Source organism: Patella vulgata, chromosome 8, assembly GCF_932274485.2.
Source record: "Patella vulgata chromosome 8, xgPatVulg1.2, whole genome shotgun sequence".
Classification (NCBI taxonomy): domain Eukaryota; kingdom Metazoa; phylum Mollusca; class Gastropoda; family Patellidae; genus Patella; species Patella vulgata.
This window is the reverse complement of record NC_065886.2, coordinates 20,060,844-20,081,654: the sequence shown is the minus strand read 5'-3', so window position 1 is coordinate 20,081,654 and position 20,811 is coordinate 20,060,844. Positions and strand designations below refer to the sequence as shown.

The window sequence follows — 20,811 nt, the reverse complement described above, 5'->3', positions numbered from 1 at the left end:
TCATTTCTTCTCTTTTATTTGAAAGTTTGTTCATGAACCACAGTGGGTGTGACCTAAGTTGACAACATCTGCATTATTATATCAAAGTGTATTTGAAATGTTGGGTAACCAAGTTGTGGGTTCCAAAAGTAGCTAATTTGTGTAGAGTGTATGTTATAACTCCTTTCTTGAAGTGCATTTGTGTCTTAAACAACTTAGTATTGGTAAGCTCTTACTAGCATTCCTGTTTCTATTATCTGTATGGCAGAAGTTGCAAGATCTACCCTGTTGAAATCAAACTTGCTGTAGCTCTTTTTATATGACCATATGGAAATGTGGTTGTATATAATTGTCCGTCATCCACTATTTCTTGGGAACACTCTACCCACTACATTTTTCATCAGATCTTTTATTGATGTTGTTTACATTAGTGAGATGAAGAGGGCTATTGAATTTCAACAATTTCTGTTTATTATTTCTAGAATTATGGTCCTTTTTTTCACTTTGTAGAACCTAGTGAATGCACTAATGACAAAAGTTATAATTCGATTTGTATGAAATTTATATGCATCATTCAAATTGGTGAAACAAAGAAGCTTCTTGAATTTCAGCAATTTTCGTAAATTACTACCAAAGTTATGGTCCTTGTTTCACTTTGTTAAACCTTGTGAGTGCTTTAATGATAAGTAATCGTCTGATCTGTATGAAATGTATAGAAACTTGTGAATGCCATTTCGACAAAAGTTATCATCCAATCGGTATGAAATTGCTATCAGTGGCTTATAAATGCTCTCATCTACAAAAGAAAAAATATATGACAACCCTGTTGACAGGCAATTTAGCTTGTGTGGGCATTTTTCGTTGCCTGGCAACCTATATTTTTAAAATTGCAAATCATGAAGGTTACCGAAATTGTGATTAGTCATTTAGGTACATTAAGAATGATATGTGGTTATGTATTTTGACAATTAAAGATGTATTCCCTGGAACTTAATTGGATCATCTATTGCACTCTCATAAATTATTCTTAATTGAAATATATTTCTTTATTAAGAATAAATGATATGCAGGAAACAGTGCCGGACTGGGTCCACCTGTCCGTGACAGGTGGGCCTAAGCTCATTAAAAAAAAAGTGGGCCAAAGCCTATAAACAAAAAAGAAAAAAGAGAAAGAAAAAAAAAAGAAAAGAGAAAGAAAGGAGAGGGGGAGGAAAGAAGGAGAGGACAGGAGAAAGAAAAGATAGGAAAAAAATGACTGACAAACAACACAAAAAAAGAAGTGTACTAGAATTCTCAAATTCATCTAATGGTAGTGCTCTTAGGTCATTCTGTTATCTAATTGTATCAGGAAATCAAAAATTTGCCTTCTGCTTTGGTCTGAAATGCTTGGAAAATGGGTTTGCGGTTGTCAATTTTCAAAATTTTTCTGGGAGAAGAAAAGGGACGTTCGGGCGCACTGGCAGGAAATGATTAATAATCTTACAATAAATAGAATAATGAAGGTTACCTAACCTGTCAACCTCAAGTTTATAGTTAGTCCCGTTTACTTGTAGCCAAGTGCTGTGCATTTCTGACAATAGCAGAATTTTTATGGCCACGTTTTCATGTGGACGTATAGTCCCTACTGTCGTCACCCCTGGACATCCGTCACCCCTGGACATCCGTAGGTCCACAATTTGTTAGTGGACACTACACAGGTCACAATTTTCATCTGATTTTGACAAAACTTGAAATATAGGTTTATATCCCAAAGATCTCGGTTCCTTTCGATATTGGCATGTATCGGACCATAACTTTATGGATTATGGCCCCTGATTGTAGGAAAAATCTGTTTTTAGTTTGTGGACACCCTAGAGGTCACAATTTTTATAAAAATTTAAAACGTATATTTATTACCCAAAGATCTTGTTTCTTTCTATATTAGCACATATTGGACCGTAAATTCTTGGATTATGGCCCCTGATTTTTTCGAAAAGTCGCACATTTTTAGCTTGTTGACCCACTAGAATTCATAATTTGTAATCAATTTTAATATATCACCATTACACATCAATTAAGGTTGAGTTATAATTTCGTAAAAAATCTGAACAAAAATGGCCGCCCTTTGTACCCAAATAGTGTAAAAGTATGTAATACCAAGGTTGTGCACCCTCTATAAGTCACAATTTTTATCTGATTTTGATGAAACTTAAAATATATCTTTATATCCCAAATATCTCAATGTTTCAATATTCGCGCATTTTAGACCATAACTTCCTGAATTATGGCCCCTGATTGTAAGAAAAATTGCTTTTTTTAACTTGTTGCTTGACAACCGCTGGTTAGATTTAAAAGAGAATAGTAACAATAAATATTGTTTCCCCTATAGTTTGGATTCAGTCTCTGATCAGTAGTACAAGTTACACACAGACCTCTCAAAATAGTACAGCCATGAATGAGACCCAATCACAATTCATCAATAAATATGCTTAGACATCATGCATGTGTAAGGATTAACCAAGAAATAAGGAGAGGTTATCATTTAGGACTGGATAATTTTTGAGTGGTAAGGTCTTACTGCGAGCAGGTTATTATCAATCCACGAGTCGGGAAAAATAGTTGGATATAATGCCCTTTATTTTTTCCACTACTTTAACTTTTGCTTGAAATAAGGAAAATGAAGACTACATGTACATGCATTGATTGGTCTAACAGATTTTATTGGCCAATAAAGATGTTGAGTCACGCACGAATAGGCTTCATAAGGTCTGTCATTGAGTCAAGTGACATGCTTTCCATTCCTTGCTTGTACTTGACAAGGAGTAGGGTTTTCTCCAGTTTCTCCCACTCATACCCCTACTGCAAGCAAATTATTGAAACAACTGACCCAGCTTGTGTTGAGTGAACATTTAACCCCATTTCTCTCTCTGGGGTAGTAATTTATCTATAGTAAGGGGAGACAACTCACAAAAAGACATACAAAGGGAGAGAAATGGGATTTAATGTCTATTCAACACGAACTGTCGTCTCGGGACTAACATGGTTCAATTTAATTTCAATAATTCGCATAGCGTAGGGTTTTTTAGCAGTGGATAAAAAAGGAGGACTCAAAGAAAACCCATCAAAGAAAACCCATGACCTTGTCACGTACAACTGGGGAATCGAAACCACGCCAATTGACTCACTGACAGACCTTAGGATACACGCACCCCGCTAACCATTTGGCCATCCAAACCCCCAAAATACAAAGGATTTGTATCTAGAAAAAACCGAAGATGCATGAGTATCAAGCAAGAATAAGAAAAAAAATCATGTAGTCTTTCAATTTTTATTTCGAGAAACGTATTGTAAAGAAAGAAAAAAAAGTAACAATGTTAATATTTCAAATGGTTAGTACATGATAAGTTAATAACAAACACAGAAATTTAATACTTCTTAATGTACTAATATAGCTCTGATATATTATTAATCTATAAATGATGACATGAACGTATATCACATAATAGTCTAATGAAATAAATTTGTGCAGTAGTTATAGTCTTCAAAATACTATAATGAGCAAATAAAAGCAACTTCCGACAAATGCACAAATTTAAAAGCATATTAGCTCTACTTTCAATTTCAGGATATACTGCAATTTAATGCCCAGGTATACAGAGACCGATATGGTTATTGTGAATTGTACATCCTTTTATAAAGAACAAACATTCTTTATTCTAATTCTACATTCAAGAATTTAGTAGCAAAACAAGGTAAATCCATCAATTTTCTCTGAAAACAGTATAGTAATATTACTTGTAAGACAATTTTGAATTTGTCTTTCTTGGACTCAATAAAATACTATTTTGCTTCAGTAAGATAAGGCATACAACAATGGTTTTGAAATGGTGATTATCTTGTTTTGCTAATGAGTTCCTCATTTGTTTTTTTTTTATAATGATACATATAGAGATTGAAGAATACACATCAAAAATGATAAAGTAAAAGAATGAAAAGATCTATTAATAACAGATTTAAAAACAAATATGTATACTATTTATAATGTATATATGTGATTATAACTAATTAACAATACTATCATATTAACAATTAATAATTATAAACAAATTATTAGACATGAAATAAATGAGATATCTTATGTAAAAGAATCATAATTAACTATATGAATCCAACTAAGTTCTTACTCTCTTTCTAAATGTACAATGGTGTAGATGAGTTTATGCAGGAACACAATACAACAAATATTTGACACTAAAGGGAGGTTTTGTATGTATCCCAGCCAGTCAGCCACTATTAAAATCTACAGGGACATCACATATCATCTACAGCAAGATCACAAATTATCGCCATCCCCAAACTAAATAATATAGTCATGGAAACAAGTTTAAGTTTAAATGAAAGCTATGCAAGGAAAGAGGCAAATAATTTAAATTAATTTATACATTTCTTTATTTGATTTCATGAAAAGCATCCAAATCAATGCAAATGTGATACTTTATATTACCGGTAATATTCATTACTATTTGAAAACTTGTCATAATATGATATTTCTGGTATTAAAATCTTTTGTAATATGAACTTTCCTAAATGTAATAATGGAATTTATACATAAACTATGATATTTAAACTATTTTTTTGTTCGAAAAAGAATTTGTGCTCAGGTCTTGTACAGGACAGCACTTTAATAGAACTCCTCATTTTAGTTCAAGATACATTATGTAAGATTTAGATAAAGAGCTGACAGTTCTCACTATAATAGTTTAAAAATAGATAATGCAAAAAGGAATATATTGAAAATTTCAGTCAAATTACTCTATTCTGAGCGAAATTATAATTTTCATTGCTACCATTGTGACGATAATAAGCAAAGTCTCGATTATCCATTTTAATATGCCCACATCTTTATCATTATCTCCTTTTTTATTGGCATGTATCGGACTGTAACTTCATGGATTATGGCCCCTGATAGTACGAAATTTCATGTTTTCAGCTTGTTTTATCTGATTTTGATGAAACTTAAAATGTATGTTTACAACAGAAAGATCTCGGTTCTTTTTGATATTGGTACATATCGGACCGTAACATAATGGTTACAATTTTTATCTGATTTTAAAAACCGTTCAAATATATCACCATCACACCTTGATGGTGGTTGATTTTGAATTCTGTGATAATCAGATGGAAATTACCTGACAAAATGGCTGCTCCTTGTATGCAAATAGTGTAAAAGTATGTAATACTAAGGTTATGGACCCTCTAGAGTAGAGGTCACAATTTTTATCCGACTTTGATAAAATTTAAAATATATGTTTATAATACACCAAAGAGTTTGGTTCCTTTCGATATTCACGAATATCGGACCGTAACTTCATGGATTATGACCCCTGAATGTACGAAAAATCACATTTTTAGCCCCTAGAGGTAACATTTTTTATTCACTGTTTATGAAACTTAAAATATATGTTTATATTCCAAAGATCTTGGTTCCTTTTGATATTGTCGCAGGTCAGACTGTAACATCTTGGACTATGGCCCCTCATTGTAAGAAAAATCAGTTGTTTAGTTTGTTCTCTTGTTTCACCGCTTGTTAAATCAAATCACTAAATGATGATCGTTTTTCAATCCATTAAAAATCATGACAATCTAATAGTCTAGACTGCTATTTTTCCGGTGTGAAAAATGACTGACGGGTCAGATCCATTTTCCATAGCCCTTGATCTTCAGTGGTATATGTGGCTGACAAGGAACCGATGGTCTAGAGTGTTGATCATGGGCTTGTCATGTGAATAAATGTCCAAATAATGGTTTATATAGCATTTGAGGCCAAAAGAAATACCTCCAATAAACAGATTTAGCACTTACAAAATGCATCTTCGAGATAATTAGTGGCTTGTAGAGAAGTATAATACAACATGAATGTTTTATTTGGTGAATGGGGTTTAGAGCACATGTATATGGTGTGAAGTGTGCTGTCATATATATATACATAGGTTTACATTGACTATAGGCTTAAATTAATATTCTTTCATATCATCATTGCTTACATTAATTTTTATTTAAGGCGCAAGCATTCATATTGTTATATTATCAAATATTACAATCTTTATCAATAGCTGCAAAATATTGCAATAAATTCATTTAAAAAAACCTGTGGTAAAATTAAATCAACAAAATGTGAAAAAAGTCTGCCTAAACACAAAAAGAGTTTTGCAAGATTTCCTGCATAGCAAAGGCACGGCTGAAATTAGAAAGGAATTATATCAGCATTTTAATCTAAACTAGACACAGACCTTGTTTTTTTTAAACACAAATATCTAAGAAAGAAATTTAACGTCCATTCACAGCATTAGCTTGTTTCAAAGCTTCAAATTCCTCCGAATCTGAATCCAGAGCAATTATTTGCTCTACAGTTAGTTGTTGGGAGCTATTACCACGTCGTAATTTTAACACCTGACCAATCTTTTCCCATCTACTTCTATTTTCTAACACATTTTGTAAGACTTCTTGTAAACGTGGGAATGTTTTAGCCAACACCCTGAAAATACATGTAACCTAATTAATATTACAAATTTTCTTTAAATAGTAATCATTAATAAACATTCCATAATGTCAGCCAGCATGATTAATATTGACTTAAACTTTTAATGCCTCCCGGTGTGTACAAAAGTCTGTTCTATTCACTTAACTGGATAATCCAAATGAATGCAACTCAATGTGATGTTACAATTTGCCACAATTGGTGTGACTAGGTATGTTGAAATAATAACCTCAGGTCAAGATCTTTAGACAGCATGATTTTCCTGTATCTGTTAAGACTTTTTGAAACAGGCCAGCGTCACCTTTAAGTGTTGGCAAAATGTTTTGATGGGCCTCTCTTTCATCCAATTGAATCCAAGCATGGAATTTATCTACCGTTGATTTTGCTTTTTTGTGGGAGTAGAATATATGATTTATTTATTACAAAATAACAAGCTCTGTTAACTGCAAATAAACTCAACCGAAGGCACCAAGGGGATAAACTAAATTCTTTGAAAAAATTTACCTTTTCATTAGTTATGATTTTCTATGCCACAATCATATTTAAATACATGTGTACTAAAAACTTACTCGTATACTGGTAGTGCTATATTATCTAGAAAACTAATCTGCAAGTCGGGTATACAAGCTCTATCACGATCCATCATCTCTAATGGATTCTGACCCAACGCTTTCTCTAAATCCCCCTGCGAGAAGAACTCTTGGTACACTAAACTCTGCAATTATAAACATTATGATAAGCTCGTACATAGTAATATTAATTATTACAATTTTACTAATATGAAAGGATCAAATAATGCCAATTGTTGAAACTGATTTGATACAAAGTATGTAAAAAACCAAGCTCTGTATAGTTAAACCTTGTTATTATTATTACGATTCATAACAAGGAAAAAATGCTGCTTTACTTTTTCAACCACTACATGCGTCTTAGATGTACTATTGTGGCAGATTTACCAATTTCACAATGTTATAAACTTGTTAAAACCTAGATAGTATTTCTTTTCTTAAGATGTCGCCAGAAATTAGTTTCAATTAATAAAAACCCAAAGTCATCTTTAAAACAGAATATTTCTCTAATGAGTAACTATTATGATTAAAATCAACTTACAGCTATATGTTTGGTGTTTTTCCAGTTCTTGGTTTGATCAGATAAATCACAGGATGTCATTGATAAACATAACAATAATTTTACATCTCTACTACTCTCTGTATTATAACCATCTAAATGTAAATCATTAGAAATTTAGATGTTGACATATTAAATTAAGTTCCTTTGTTTGCTAGCTGGGTTGGTATGTTTTTCAAACAAATAAATAATTCAACTGAACAAAATACTCAAATTTATATCTCACAGTGGACCTAAAATACTTTTTAAATTCTTTCATAAATTGATGAATATTTATAGCAATGAAAGGTGTTACTTACTGTTAGCTATTTCTTTAAGGGATTTGAGTATTCTCAAGTGATGAGCTAGATCTGTAGCTAAAATAATTTCTCTCATTAAATCTAACACCTGGGTATAATGCTGAAAGATATAGTAAACAAATAATACAAGTTCTTTATGTATGTTGACCGTCATCTTTCTTTTAAACCATGGTTTCTTACTTTCACAGTTTCTCTCTAGTTAATGTCACATGCAAATTACCCAATTAAGTTTCATATAACAGTAATCTCAATAGTTAATTTCACTTGAATTTTCCACAGAATCTGATATCTGAATAAATAGATGGTCAAAGAAATATTATAATAATGTAGTGCTATATAGGTTAAACCATACTAATTTTAATAAAATGTAAAAAATGTGTTTAAATTTGTCTTTCTGTGGTACCTGTGTCCTGTTCAGTCCTTTACGACCCAGTCTTTTCATTTTTCCAAAATTTATGTAAGGATGATAATTTATTTAAACAAATCTGAATAAACACCACCCCACATCTACCAAACTTGTTGAAATCCATCAAGCTCTTTAAGAGAAGAAAACTGAATAATGAACATACCATACTGGAAAGATTTTCGAAGATATTGCAACCCTCTGTATTTAAAATACACATACTCTGAGCAAAATGATGACGCTGAAATCATATCAATAAAGAACTGTACTAATACATGTACATATTAATGTGCAGAATAAGTTAATTCCAATTAAATAATTTAAGGTAGTAGAAAAATTTCAAGATTGAATACAAGTTTTAAACTAAATAAACAAGATAATAGATAACAGAATACTTAAAAATCTGATTGTAACTTTCAATACTCACCTCCATTACTGAGCCTTCTGAACTGTATAAAGCTGCTAGAACTGATTGCTGAAAATTAAAGGCATATTCATAAAACTATACATTGTCTTAGGCTCACTCTTAGCCCATTACAATTTTACAAAATACCTTCTATACTTTCAGTTATTATTGAAAAGACTAAACTGAGCCATAACAAATTTCAGTTAATTATAGAATTTTAAAAACAAAACAGAGTTGTCCCCCTTTAGTCTTCACCCACTCATTTACTCTCCAACAATTCATTTACACATTAGGCATGTTTGGTTTTATCTGGCATGACAATCACTGAAAGCTGTTGTCAGTATGATCTAGATCTTTATGCAAACATACCATACTCATTATATTTTAATTTATTTACCCAAGAAGGCCAATCACAGTGTTAAAATATCATGAATTATGAAAGCAGAACTTACTGATTCGACCTGGAAGGAATTGGTTGTACCTCGATGATCTATATCATGACATAAACACGAAACAAATAACGCAAACACCTGAATATCACTGAAATATATAACACAAAAATATATACCAAACAATATAAAAACAGACAGGTATAAAAGAGAAAATGAAGTTAAAGTCCACTTATAAAAACTAGGTCATTTCAAGGCTGGGATAAGGCAAATCTTTATTTCATTATTTTGACTGGAGAACAAACAGAAAAAGTAATGTAATGAGATGGTACCCAAAACATAGAAGAATTTCAAAGTGCTCAATTAAAGCCTCACAAGATGGTTATCGAAATCATTATTGATTGAGAATGTGGGAGAAAGTTGGTCTTACCCTACTATTTCCTCTAATTTCAGGTTTTTAATTAACAAATAACAGAAATGAGCTACAGAATAAGCATGCATCCAGTTGTGATATGGTGGATTTCTATACCCTCTTTTCACCATTAACACAAATCTGAAAATAAATAATATCATGTATTATTAAATTAAACTGGATCATGCAGTCCAAACTTAACACCGATATGGACATAAAGCATTCTCAAAACATTGGTTTATTTTATTTAATCAGTCTAAATCAAATTTCACTTGTTTGTTGTTTTTTTAGGGCTTTTTGGAAGAAAAATTATTATTAATTTAAAACAGAAATATACCGGGTATCTTTTAAAAATTCTTTATAGGTGACGATGATTTAAATACATACTAATAAAACTAAAGTAGAAGAATCTGGGACTATATCCTCCAGATTTATGACGCCCATTTTATTACCATCTAAGAAAAAACGGAAGTAAACTATTTCTAAATCTTTTAAATAATGTGCAATGGCAACAGTGAGAACAGTCTATTGTAATGTGATCTATTTAGTAATTCACCTAATAAGACAATCTTTCTTTATTCTCCATTTCGATATGAACCCTAAATCTTCAAACATACTCATACATGCCTGAAAAAATTATACAATAATTAGTTTGTAAAAAAAGACAGTAACTTAAAAAAAATAAATGAAACGGGCAGATTACGCTTTGATGACCTACTCAATATCTAGTCAATCAATTTGACTTTCACTAATGACTGATAGGAGGGAGAGATCACTGGCACAGTGAATTTTACATTAACAAATCAGATCACAGTAGGGTTATTTTATATGTGAAGTCAGTGACATTGATTTTGTATAAGTTGAACTCAAGCTTTTAAGAGTTTAGATGATTGACCAATCAGAATGCACTAGGCTAAATAAATGTGTGCAGATGTTATTAATGTTCAAACGTGGGTTATAGACACTGAAAATATAATATATTCAAAGTTGATATCGGATCACTACAACATCAGTCAAACAGACTGCAGATGGCTTCTAATTTAAAATGCATGCAAGGCATTCATTTTCGAACATATGTGACAGATTTTTATACTGAATTATCAAAATGTTATAGTCCAAATCTAGTATATCAGTTTGTTAGAAGTCACGCTATTGCATTTCAAAGATTGAAAATGAGCAGGCATTATAATTCAAAATATTAGGTGCATGACTATTTATAATGGAGGTATATGCCAAGTTTTATCAAACTATATTCATCAGAAACACAGTTATCAACCAATCAAATTGTAGCTTCGTTTAAGACCAGTACAAAAATACTAGATATCCACAACATATTATACAAATTACATACTCCTGGTGTTTCTTCTTCTGCTAAAGTTCTAGGTGCGTAGCTGAACTGATCAAAATCTGGATGAATATCGTAGACTGACTTAATATCTACATCTAGATATGTAACTTCCTCATCTGTTACCTGCATTAAATAAACATCATAATTGTTTATAAATACAAGATATTTCAGTTGTGTTGAATGATGCAATTTGGAATGGATACAAAAGCTGACCTTGTGAGCTGTCAATGTTCCATTGAAATATGGTATTTGCAGTTTGTCTTGTACGGTCTTGTGTCTGGTTAACTGAGGTAACTTTATTGACTCCAGCATTTTTTATGCTTATGGTAGGTCTATATTATATGTAAAAATATAGCCCCAATTAAATAGACAATAGTTACTTTCAAATGCAACTGCCGGAAACTCTTGTAAAGTTAATATGCCAATTAATTATTTTGTCCAGAACCTTTGAAACATATTACTTTGAAACCCAAATTTCATTGTAAGGAGACATGCACACTGTATTTTCAAGGATAGTCTGAAATCAATGCTGAAATTTCTGGAGATCCTCAATTGTGGCAATGGTTCCTTAAAAATGTGTTCCCACTGGTAATTACTCAACGGCACAATTTAATATTCAAGACTGAACCTAGCTAGTACATGCATCTTCTGGGTAGGCTCATCAACATCTTAGATTTCAATTAATAATTTGTGGTAAATTTTAACTAATAATAAAAGCATGATTTACTATAACTTCCACATGCTGATCAAAAAGTTAAGAGTCAAGATAACTGATGTTTCACATCTGTCGTATACCTTTTAAGTCAAAATATTTCTGATTGTAATGAGAATTGAGACCGTATTCACTTTGGCTTACAGTAGGTTGCTATTCATTGATACAATATTAAAATAAGTGGTAAAAACTGGATACCGTAATAAAATACATGCACATAAAAAAATAAGAAAAGGTACATACTCAAAAATGAATAAATTTACTACCATTTATCAATCAACAATATCTAAAATTCTTTTGAATACATTACACATAAAGGTTACTGAATTTCTTTTTTAGTATTTGAAAAGCAAGCATTTACCATGTTAAAATAGATGTAATTCCACCATTTTGTAGATGGGCTTTTCACATTACTTACGTTTTAATATCAATATTCACTGGATGGATTTCCTCTATACTAGATCAACTATCAATCTTATAATATTTTGCACACTCTTACCTTTATAACATAATATACTAGGATGAATCAATATATATTATTCTGGATTAAATTTCTCACAGAGAAGAAAAGTTGTTTTACTGTTGATACTTGTATGTTAATTCAAGAATGTTAACAAGAAAACTATAAATAATGTTTCAATAAAGAGAAGTTTACACTATTATGTATGTCAAAAAAATGAAAGTACGGGTACATGAAATTGAAGACTTTTTTTCCAGCAATTTTTAGGAGAAAATATATGAGGTTTTATTAGCTTTATTTATTGTTCAGGATTGTGGTACCGTATGTAACCACGATACAAAATTAATTAGGGTTTTTTTTATTGTGCAGTTCTAAAAAAGCAATAAACATTCTCAACATTGTAATGTTAATATCAATCTTCCGCATCATGCAACTTTTTGCCTTTTTTTAAATGGTATAACCCAAGTTAAAATGTACTTGATTATTTGACATTTAATTAAGAAAATAAAATAAATATCAACAGAAGGTAATCTTTCAGGTTGGATGAAATCGGACAAAAATGAAAGATGCCCATCAAGAGTTTTGTTTATTGTTTTTAATGTCTGCAGGGGATGGAAAATGTTGCTAAATTTTTGTAAATACTAAACAGAATTGTCTGCAGTAGATGCCGAATGTTGAGAAATGTTCAATTCATAATACACAATATTCCTTTTAGAAATTCACAATATTGTAGTTTACAAAGTAATCAAAATAATCCAAATGACGATCAGCGCTTTTGATATAGAATGCAAATTCAGTGTAAACTACCCTTTAAAATAAAGGGTGCAAACTAAAGATTGAAAACTAACCTTCATGTGAAATATCATGAGTTCATTAGCTAGTCTATTACGATGATGTGCTTCTTGTGTCTTTCTATACATTAAACACTGAAAACACAAGACGGGGTCAAAACACACATACCACAGAAAAACAAAATCCAATAAAAAGATGAAAATAAAAATACTACAGCTACTGTAACCACTAGAAATAATAAAAATAAGGATACAAATATATATAGGATTACAACATCTACTTTCATTTCAATTTCTGTACACAAAAAACTGGAGCTTTTAAGGTTTTTTTAGTGTCTGATTCTGAACAGATCTAATGAAGTACCCTTTGACTCAACTAGTATAACTTCATAGTAGAACCAAACTTAGTAACACTGAGTTAATATTTTGGATATGTCAATCGGCCATTTGTAAATCGAAAATACTTTGATGTATATCAGAATCAAAACCAAAGTAAATGTTCTATATTATAAATTAATGTAAATACTGTTAAAATGAAACAAACTAAATTTTTTTTTAAAAGGTATACACTTAAAAAAGAATTAATGGATTAAAAACTCAATACAGCTAAAAATAAATAAGACCAGGTAATGAGACACTAATGGGAAATATTGACACTACAGTCCAGGTAATCATGCCCTGTTTTATATACCTTCATATGATACATCATTAATTCGTTAATTAAACTGTTTCTGGACTGAGCATCGATCATCTTTTGATACATCAGAGACTGAAAATTCAATTTTTCTATGAATGTCAATAACAACAAAGATTTTGCTGTTGCAATGGCCAAGTTTTTCTTATTGAAATTCTATTTTAAACTGATCTATATCAATTTTCTTTTAAAAATATCTACCATTGATTTATTTCTTATAATAGGACTCTGTTTATTGGAAAGTTAATAGGAAATTATCAGCAATAGAGCATATTTCTCTGTAAATAAAGCTCAAAATGAACATCTGCGAATAAATAATCTCCATCTTAAATCTAGTTTTCAAAAGACAAAATCTTGAAACCATAGCTGAAAGATAATCACTGATAAAAAGAAATGGTAAAACGCAAGAATGCATAACAAAGCAAGGAAGCTCATTGCATTTTTTGCCCCCATTAAAATGACATGAATTATGCAAAATTGTTCCTATTCAAAGCCACATCTATTATATAAAACTATTTTTTTTATTTCTAAAACATTTATTGTTAATACCTAGGCTATCCCAATATGCTGGCTGTATCACAATATGTTACAATAAGAATTTCAGTCACAAGACACAGCAGCCTGATTTCCGTCCTTTTCGAATACTGGAGAAATATGTACAATGCAGAATGCTATAAAATTTCCTTGCTATATGTATCTAGACATACTGATAGAAAGTATTATTCAAATCTTTTTAACATTGAATACAAAGTTGTTTACATTTGAAGTGATGTATACTGTCTAGACACCTTCAGTAACACCATTTACTACAATTAAATAATTAACTTAATTTCACAATTCTCATATTTCATGTTAACACAATGTAGTTGTGAGGCTAAATAAATCTCCATTATCATGTTTTCAAGTCATAATTTAATCTAAGACATTTTGCGTAAAGTTAGCAGAGAGTATATCCACATATGGCTTAATGTTCATTTTAAGAGATTATCTGCATATTATTACAAGATCACGTGTATCATTGTGTTTTTGATTGGCCAAATTAGTTTTTTGGAATAAGATAACAGATGATAAAGGGAAATGTCAACTTACATGACTGATACTAATACAACAATAAACAGCAAAAGCTGAAGCAATATCTTCATCAAACTGTGTAAAACATGGTCCTGTTTTCTTATTACATAACTGAGCCACACCCAACACCATTTCTATAAAATAAATCACATCTTAATGAATTTGTGTAGGACAATTATCCACTGAAGACAAGAAATTCATTATTTACAGAATCTGGAATAATCAACTGACTACCTATAATATTTATAACGCGCACATTTCATTCGTGTGCTCATGGCGCAGTTATCAGCTCTTCACATATACACATATTGGAAGAGTTATTATGATAAAGTAAATAGATATGTTTTTAATTGTGACTTGAAAGTTTCCAAGCTCTTAGAATTCTTAATTCCTAAAGGAAGAGAGAGGTACTATGTAGGAGAAAGCTATCTGTGTCCAAATGATTTAAGTTTATAGAGAGAGAGAGAAATGGGGTTTAACGTCCACTCGACACAAACGAGGTCATTTCGGGACTAACATATGGTTTAATTTTATTTCTATAATTCGCTTGCGCGTAGGGGTCTTTAGCAGTGGGAGGAAACCGGAGGACCCGGAGAAAACCCACGAGGTTGGACAGGCGACCCTACTCCTTGCCATGTACAACCGGGGATTCGAAACCACGCCAGCTGACTCAATGACAGACTTTATGATACAGCGCGCCCACACTAACCATTCAGCCATCCAACCCCCCTTTTAAGTTTATAAGTAGGTACAGTTAAAAGGTATTCATTCAATAAAAACTGCCATAAAGTATTTTTGCGCTATACAAATTGAGACTTATTATTATTATTATTCTGCGATCTGAGAGTTCTTTGTGGTTTGTAGTTTGTTAGCAGGCTATTTACCGGTAGATAAATAGGTGCTGTTCCATTAAAGCATTTATAAGCTATACAAATAAGTTTAAAATTTATCCTGCTTTTGACAGGAAGCCAATGAAGATCTTTCAGGAGTGGTGTTATGTGATGATTTCTGGTGGACTGAAAAACAATCCAAGCTGCGGTGTTTTGTACCAGCTGTAATTTATTAATAAGTTTTTGACTGATATCCAAGAGAAGACTATTGCAGTAATCAATTCCTGATAATACTAAAACATGAACCAATGTATGGGTGGCATCTTTTGAGATTAGGTTACGTATTTGATGAATGGATCGCAGATGGAATTAGCAGGTCTTGCGAAGATGATTAACCGGCTTTTCCATGTAAAGCTCCGCATCCAAATAGACACCATGATCTTTAATATTATCAACAAGAGATTTTTGAGTCAGCTATTGTAATAACAGTTTCATTTATGTTGGACAACTGTTTTTTGGTACTGATTAACATGACTTCTGTTTTGTCATCATTAAGCTTTCGCATGTTCTTCATCATCCAGGCTTTTATGTTTTTCGTGCAGAATTCAGTATTATTGAAGGGGTCTTTGTAGTTTGAGGACTGAAAGCTGTCAATGATTTGAGTGTCATCTGCGTATACTGCGACAAAATGAGAATGCACCACTTCTATAAATGGACGTTTATGGTGTAGACATTATTTCTCAGACATGGGGGTATAGAATGTGGCTCTTAAAAAGCTAGGGTCAGTACAACTCTCACAGTTATTCAGTAGACACAACAATATGCCAACTTTGACACCTGAAGACTGAGAACGCGCAATTGCATTAATTCAAGAGGACGCGAGTACCAGAGCCAATGTAAGCAGCACTGCTATGAGAGTGCTGAAGCATCCCACAAGCAACCTTCATGTGTTGATGTTGCGAATAGAAGTGAACACACACCTTCTAACTGTAAAACAAAGTTGATTTTGTCTCCATGGGCTGTTCATTTTTTTGTGTCGAAAAATGTCCAGCTTTCCAGTATCAGTGGCATGTTTTCACAGTGTCTCAGATTAAATGTGTGTGTGTGTGTGTACTTACCATCTTCATTTTTAATTGGAAAACACAAAATATTTCTGAAATGCAAAAATTAATAACAAATTGTGATTAAAAATGAAGGAAGTCTGATGTCCAATCAAGACAAACATGTCATTTCAACACTAACATGATTTTTTTCCAGCTGCAGGGATTTCTATGACCAACACTGAAATGATACTTTGTATATGAACCATAAATTAGAGGCGTTTTTACGAGAAACCGATTAGGGCTAATCGATTTGCATTTCCTTTCCAAACACATTTACGGCAAAAATTAGCCTATCGGTTTCACCTAATTGTCGTATTTACCACGACGATTTGCCAAATCGATTATGCAAATCTTCCAACTTGCTCGCCTGCCGGATTGACGATTCAATTTCCAAGATGGCGTCCCCAACAAGGGACACGACGTGCCCGAAGTTAGATCATTTTCTTTTGAAATTCACGTTAAAATATGAATATTATGGACATTCCTAATAAAAATGCGGGGCATTTGGGGACAGTCAACTGGTACAACTTTTCGTTTTTATTTTTGGGCGGTGTCACCAAGAACATAATAAAAAAAAGTGAATTTTTTTAACATTTTTCCTCAATTCTTCAGTCTTCAGCCATCTTGCGAGGCAACTCATCGCGTTTACGAGAGCCGATTCGAATACCAACTCGAGACCTATGTCTTTGTACAAAACGAGATAGGTAATCGAAACCGATTTGTTTTCTCGTAAAAACGCCTTAGATAACGATTTGCCAAATCGATTATGCAAATCTTCCAACTTGCTCGCCTGCCGGATTGACGATTCAATTTCCAAGATGGTGTCCCCAACAAGGGACACGACGTGCCCGACGTTAGATCATTTTCTTTTGAAATTCATGTTAAAATATGAATATTATGGACATTCCTAATAAAAATGCGGGGCATTTGGGGACAGTCAACTTTTCGTTTTTATTTTTGGGCAGTGTCACCAAGAACATAATAAAAAAAAATTGATTTTTTTAAACATTTTTCCTCAATTCTTCAGTCTTCAGCCATCTTGCGAGGAAACTCATCGCATTTACGAGAGCCGATTCGAATACCAACTTGAGACCTATGTCTTTGTACAAAACGAGATAGGTAATCGAAACTGATTTGTTTTCTCGTAAAAACGCCTTAGATAACAGATAACCTGATTCTTTGAGTGAAATATGCAGATCCATGATAAAAATAGTACTTGCTTGGATTTATTTAATGAAATAATGTATTGCAGAGATGGATCTCTATGGATGACTCAAAAGGTAACAAGACAACAGTGAGACTGACGTCCCATGCCTCAATCTCAGAATGAATAGATGACACTCATGTAATAACTGGATTTATCATTTCATAAAACATCTAGCAATCAAATTACTTATTGCTCTGCCTAACCTAAGCAGAAATTTTCATTATTAAACTTATATTAGTCAATGATGTAATTAGCTATATACTATGTTTCATCACTCATCCTCAATTAGAAACAGTTATTGTGTTTAAAAGTCAAATTGATCCTTTCATTATGTGGGGACCAGTCACTGGGTCATTACACACTACATACTTTCGTGGGGCATCTATTAGGATTGTCCAAGTAAAATTATTGCAATAGGCACATTAAGCTGGTAACCATATTGGCCAATTTAGCGAATTGTCATTATGTGAACCCCCAATCACTAGGTCATGGCACACAAGTTAAACCTTTTTGTGTCCGGTTCCATTTTATTATTAGAACAACCTAGAAATGAGCACAGGAAGCTAGTGACCATAGTTACCAGTAATGAAAGGTATAACCTCCTGTTAGTAATTACATTCAAGCAGGCAATAATTTCACAACATACAGTACTTCATCTGCACCTGAATCTATTGGCAAAATTGTCAAATAACGAGTACATACCTAGTTCTAAACCCTGTAGAATCATCTATACCTCTATAAAACAAGGGGTGGGAATATGCATCTTTTATATTCAATAACTGACCTGAACAAAAACAAGTTGATAAACACTAACAAACTGTTCAATTATTTTGCATATAATATAACACAACAGTATAATGAAATAACAAAGGCTCCTTTAACCCTAAGTGTTTGAATTCACTAATGTCCAGGTGTCATAGAAATGTCATTCTATGGATTGTTCATCTGGCCGGCTGCATCCATCTTCACCAAACTTGCATTGTATGTCCGACCTATGGTTGAATTGTGCACCTCACATATTGGTTTCTGTGTGTACAAAACTTTTACTGGTGCATAGATCTTACATATTACTCAAATTCTCTGTTATTGTGTAGGGTTTTGGGACAGACAATCACAGTTGCAGCCATTTAACTATTTCGTCCTATGTGCTGCTTTTTCATAGTTACTGGTACAATGCAAGAGTGGAGATTAATGTGAATTTAACCATTATAACAGCATTTAGCCAGCAAATTCCACATGGCAACCACAGCCACTAATTCTCAAAGTAATACACTTTGGCAAACACGTCCACAGAAGTTGATTTTTAGGAAATAGTACTGTATGTACATCTAATCTAGTAAGTCGTACCTTTCCTTTAAAAACACAGCGTACATTATTTATTCAACTAGAAACCATCTCACCTGAAGTAGCAACATGACCTGCTATTCCTTGGGTTTTGGGTAAAATAATTTCTTGTTCAATCTAAATTTATAAATAAATACAATTTTAGTATACAAGTTACAAAAGAAATTACAGCACAAGTCAAAACAATCAAACTGAAAATGATATCTTATCGATTAACAACAATATAAGTATATTTTTCCTATGTAATAATCTTACATTCTCAAATTTATTCATAAGCTTCCGTTTTTGTTTGTGATTTTTATTTTTTCTGATTTTTAAATCTTTTGCACTTACTATTACGGTAGTTGCCATGTTCACTAGGTCTGACAAAAAGGCTACTGAGAAGTGTTATTTACCATGCTGCCCCATGTGGGTAACTGGGTGTTTTATGCAATAAATTATCTTATCTTATATACTGTATAGACTTGCCTGCTGTTCTCCAGCACTGATGCCATCAAAAACTTTAGCTACTAGTTCATCTTCATCAATTAAGAACACAGAACATCTAAAATACAACAACAATCAATGCTAAATCTTTATGTTAACTTTATAAAGGTAAAAATCATTACATTTGTGATATTTGGGGTGGTAATATTTCAGGATGTCACCAACCAGTCAACCCCTCAGAGCCGCGAGAGAGAGAGGGAGAGAGAGAGAGAGAGAGAGAGAGAGAGAGATGGGGTTTAACGTCCACTCGACACAAACTAGGTCATTTCGGGACTAACATATGGTTTAATTTTATATTTCAATAATTCGCTTGCCCGTAGGGGTCTTTAGCAGTGGGAGAAAACCCACGAGCTTGGACAGGCGACCCTACTCCTTGTCACGTACAACCGGGGATTCGAAACCATGCCAGTCGACTCAATGACAGACTTCATGATACAGCGCGCACACGCTAACCATTCAGCCATCCAACCCCCCTCCTCAGAGCCGCAATGCAGTAGATTAGTGTATATAATGCAGAATAAACCATGATTTGGTAGTAGATTTCCAAATGTGCGTAAATTTGCACTTCCAAGCGTAATTAATTTAGCAATGAAGCATTGAACTACAGGCCTAACAACACAAAAATTGTATTAAATGGGTAATAGATATAAAATAAACACAAGCAATGGTAACAAAATAAAATTTATGTAATTAATCAAATGACTATAATTTAAAAATTAAATATGTAGTCTACAGAAAGAAATAATGTCAAATATAATCTACAATTACCACTTAGCTAGCATGATTTTAAAAATATCCCTGTCTTCCTCATTCTCGAGTTTTTTCTCAATATTGTTTCATATAAGATAACTGGTGTGCTTATCAGATTTTATAGTATTTTTACAATAGGAATAGAGGTGGAACCGTAAAAATAATTGTTTTGCATAATAACTAATATCGTCATTGGTCGATTTAATTAGGCTCCCCGCGTGATGTGGTAGAGTTGCAAGGTCTGGATGTCACACACAAGATAAATGTAACAACTGTAGACCTAGCTCCAGTTGGGATTCAACTAATGGAACACCTGCCTGGAAGGTGTACAGACCATGCAATCAAGTGTCAAATTTTAATACTACATAGTTTATTCAGGTTCCACCACCTTAACATACAAAATATTCACAGTTCTCAATATTAAATATATTTATCTCTTCCAATCCTCTGTATTTAATATTAATCTACTATATATAAACTTC

At 32.4% G+C, this 20,811-nt stretch overlaps 1 protein-coding gene across 5 annotated transcripts in view; it reads right to left on the bottom strand.

The window, feature by feature from the left end:
- Positions 1 to 3,272: 3,272 nt before the first annotated feature.
- Positions 3,273 to 20,811, bottom strand: part of LOC126830839 (cGMP-dependent 3',5'-cyclic phosphodiesterase) — a 157,536-nt gene continuing 139,997 nt past the window's right edge. For 4 of the 5 annotated variants that reach the window (XM_050561274.2, XM_050561273.2, XM_050561275.2 and 1 more), the window contains 16 exons: positions 19,562 to 19,637; positions 19,150 to 19,210; positions 18,452 to 18,533; positions 16,558 to 16,592; positions 14,628 to 14,743; positions 13,536 to 13,613; positions 10,885 to 11,004; positions 10,090 to 10,160; positions 9,552 to 9,674; positions 9,185 to 9,272; positions 8,754 to 8,801; positions 8,493 to 8,567; positions 7,924 to 8,023; positions 7,607 to 7,719; positions 7,066 to 7,211; positions 3,273 to 6,493 (listed from right to left, as the gene is read on the bottom strand). In XM_050561274.2, the coding sequence (XP_050417231.1) occupies positions 6,286 to 6,493; positions 7,066 to 7,211; positions 7,607 to 7,719; positions 7,924 to 8,023; positions 8,493 to 8,567; positions 8,754 to 8,801; positions 9,185 to 9,272; positions 9,552 to 9,674; positions 10,090 to 10,160; positions 10,885 to 11,004; positions 13,536 to 13,613; positions 14,628 to 14,743; positions 16,558 to 16,592; positions 18,452 to 18,533; positions 19,150 to 19,210; positions 19,562 to 19,637 (1,540 nt within the window). In that variant the 3' untranslated portion in view covers positions 3,273 to 6,285. Of the gene's footprint in view, positions 6,494 to 7,065; positions 7,212 to 7,606; positions 7,720 to 7,923; positions 8,024 to 8,492; positions 8,568 to 8,753; positions 8,802 to 9,184; positions 9,273 to 9,551; positions 9,675 to 10,089; positions 10,161 to 10,884; positions 11,005 to 12,901; positions 12,980 to 13,535; positions 13,614 to 14,627; positions 14,744 to 16,557; positions 16,593 to 18,451; positions 18,534 to 19,149; positions 19,211 to 19,561; positions 19,638 to 20,811 lie in introns of all 5 variants that reach the window. The other variant, XM_050561272.2, reaches the window with a different exon arrangement.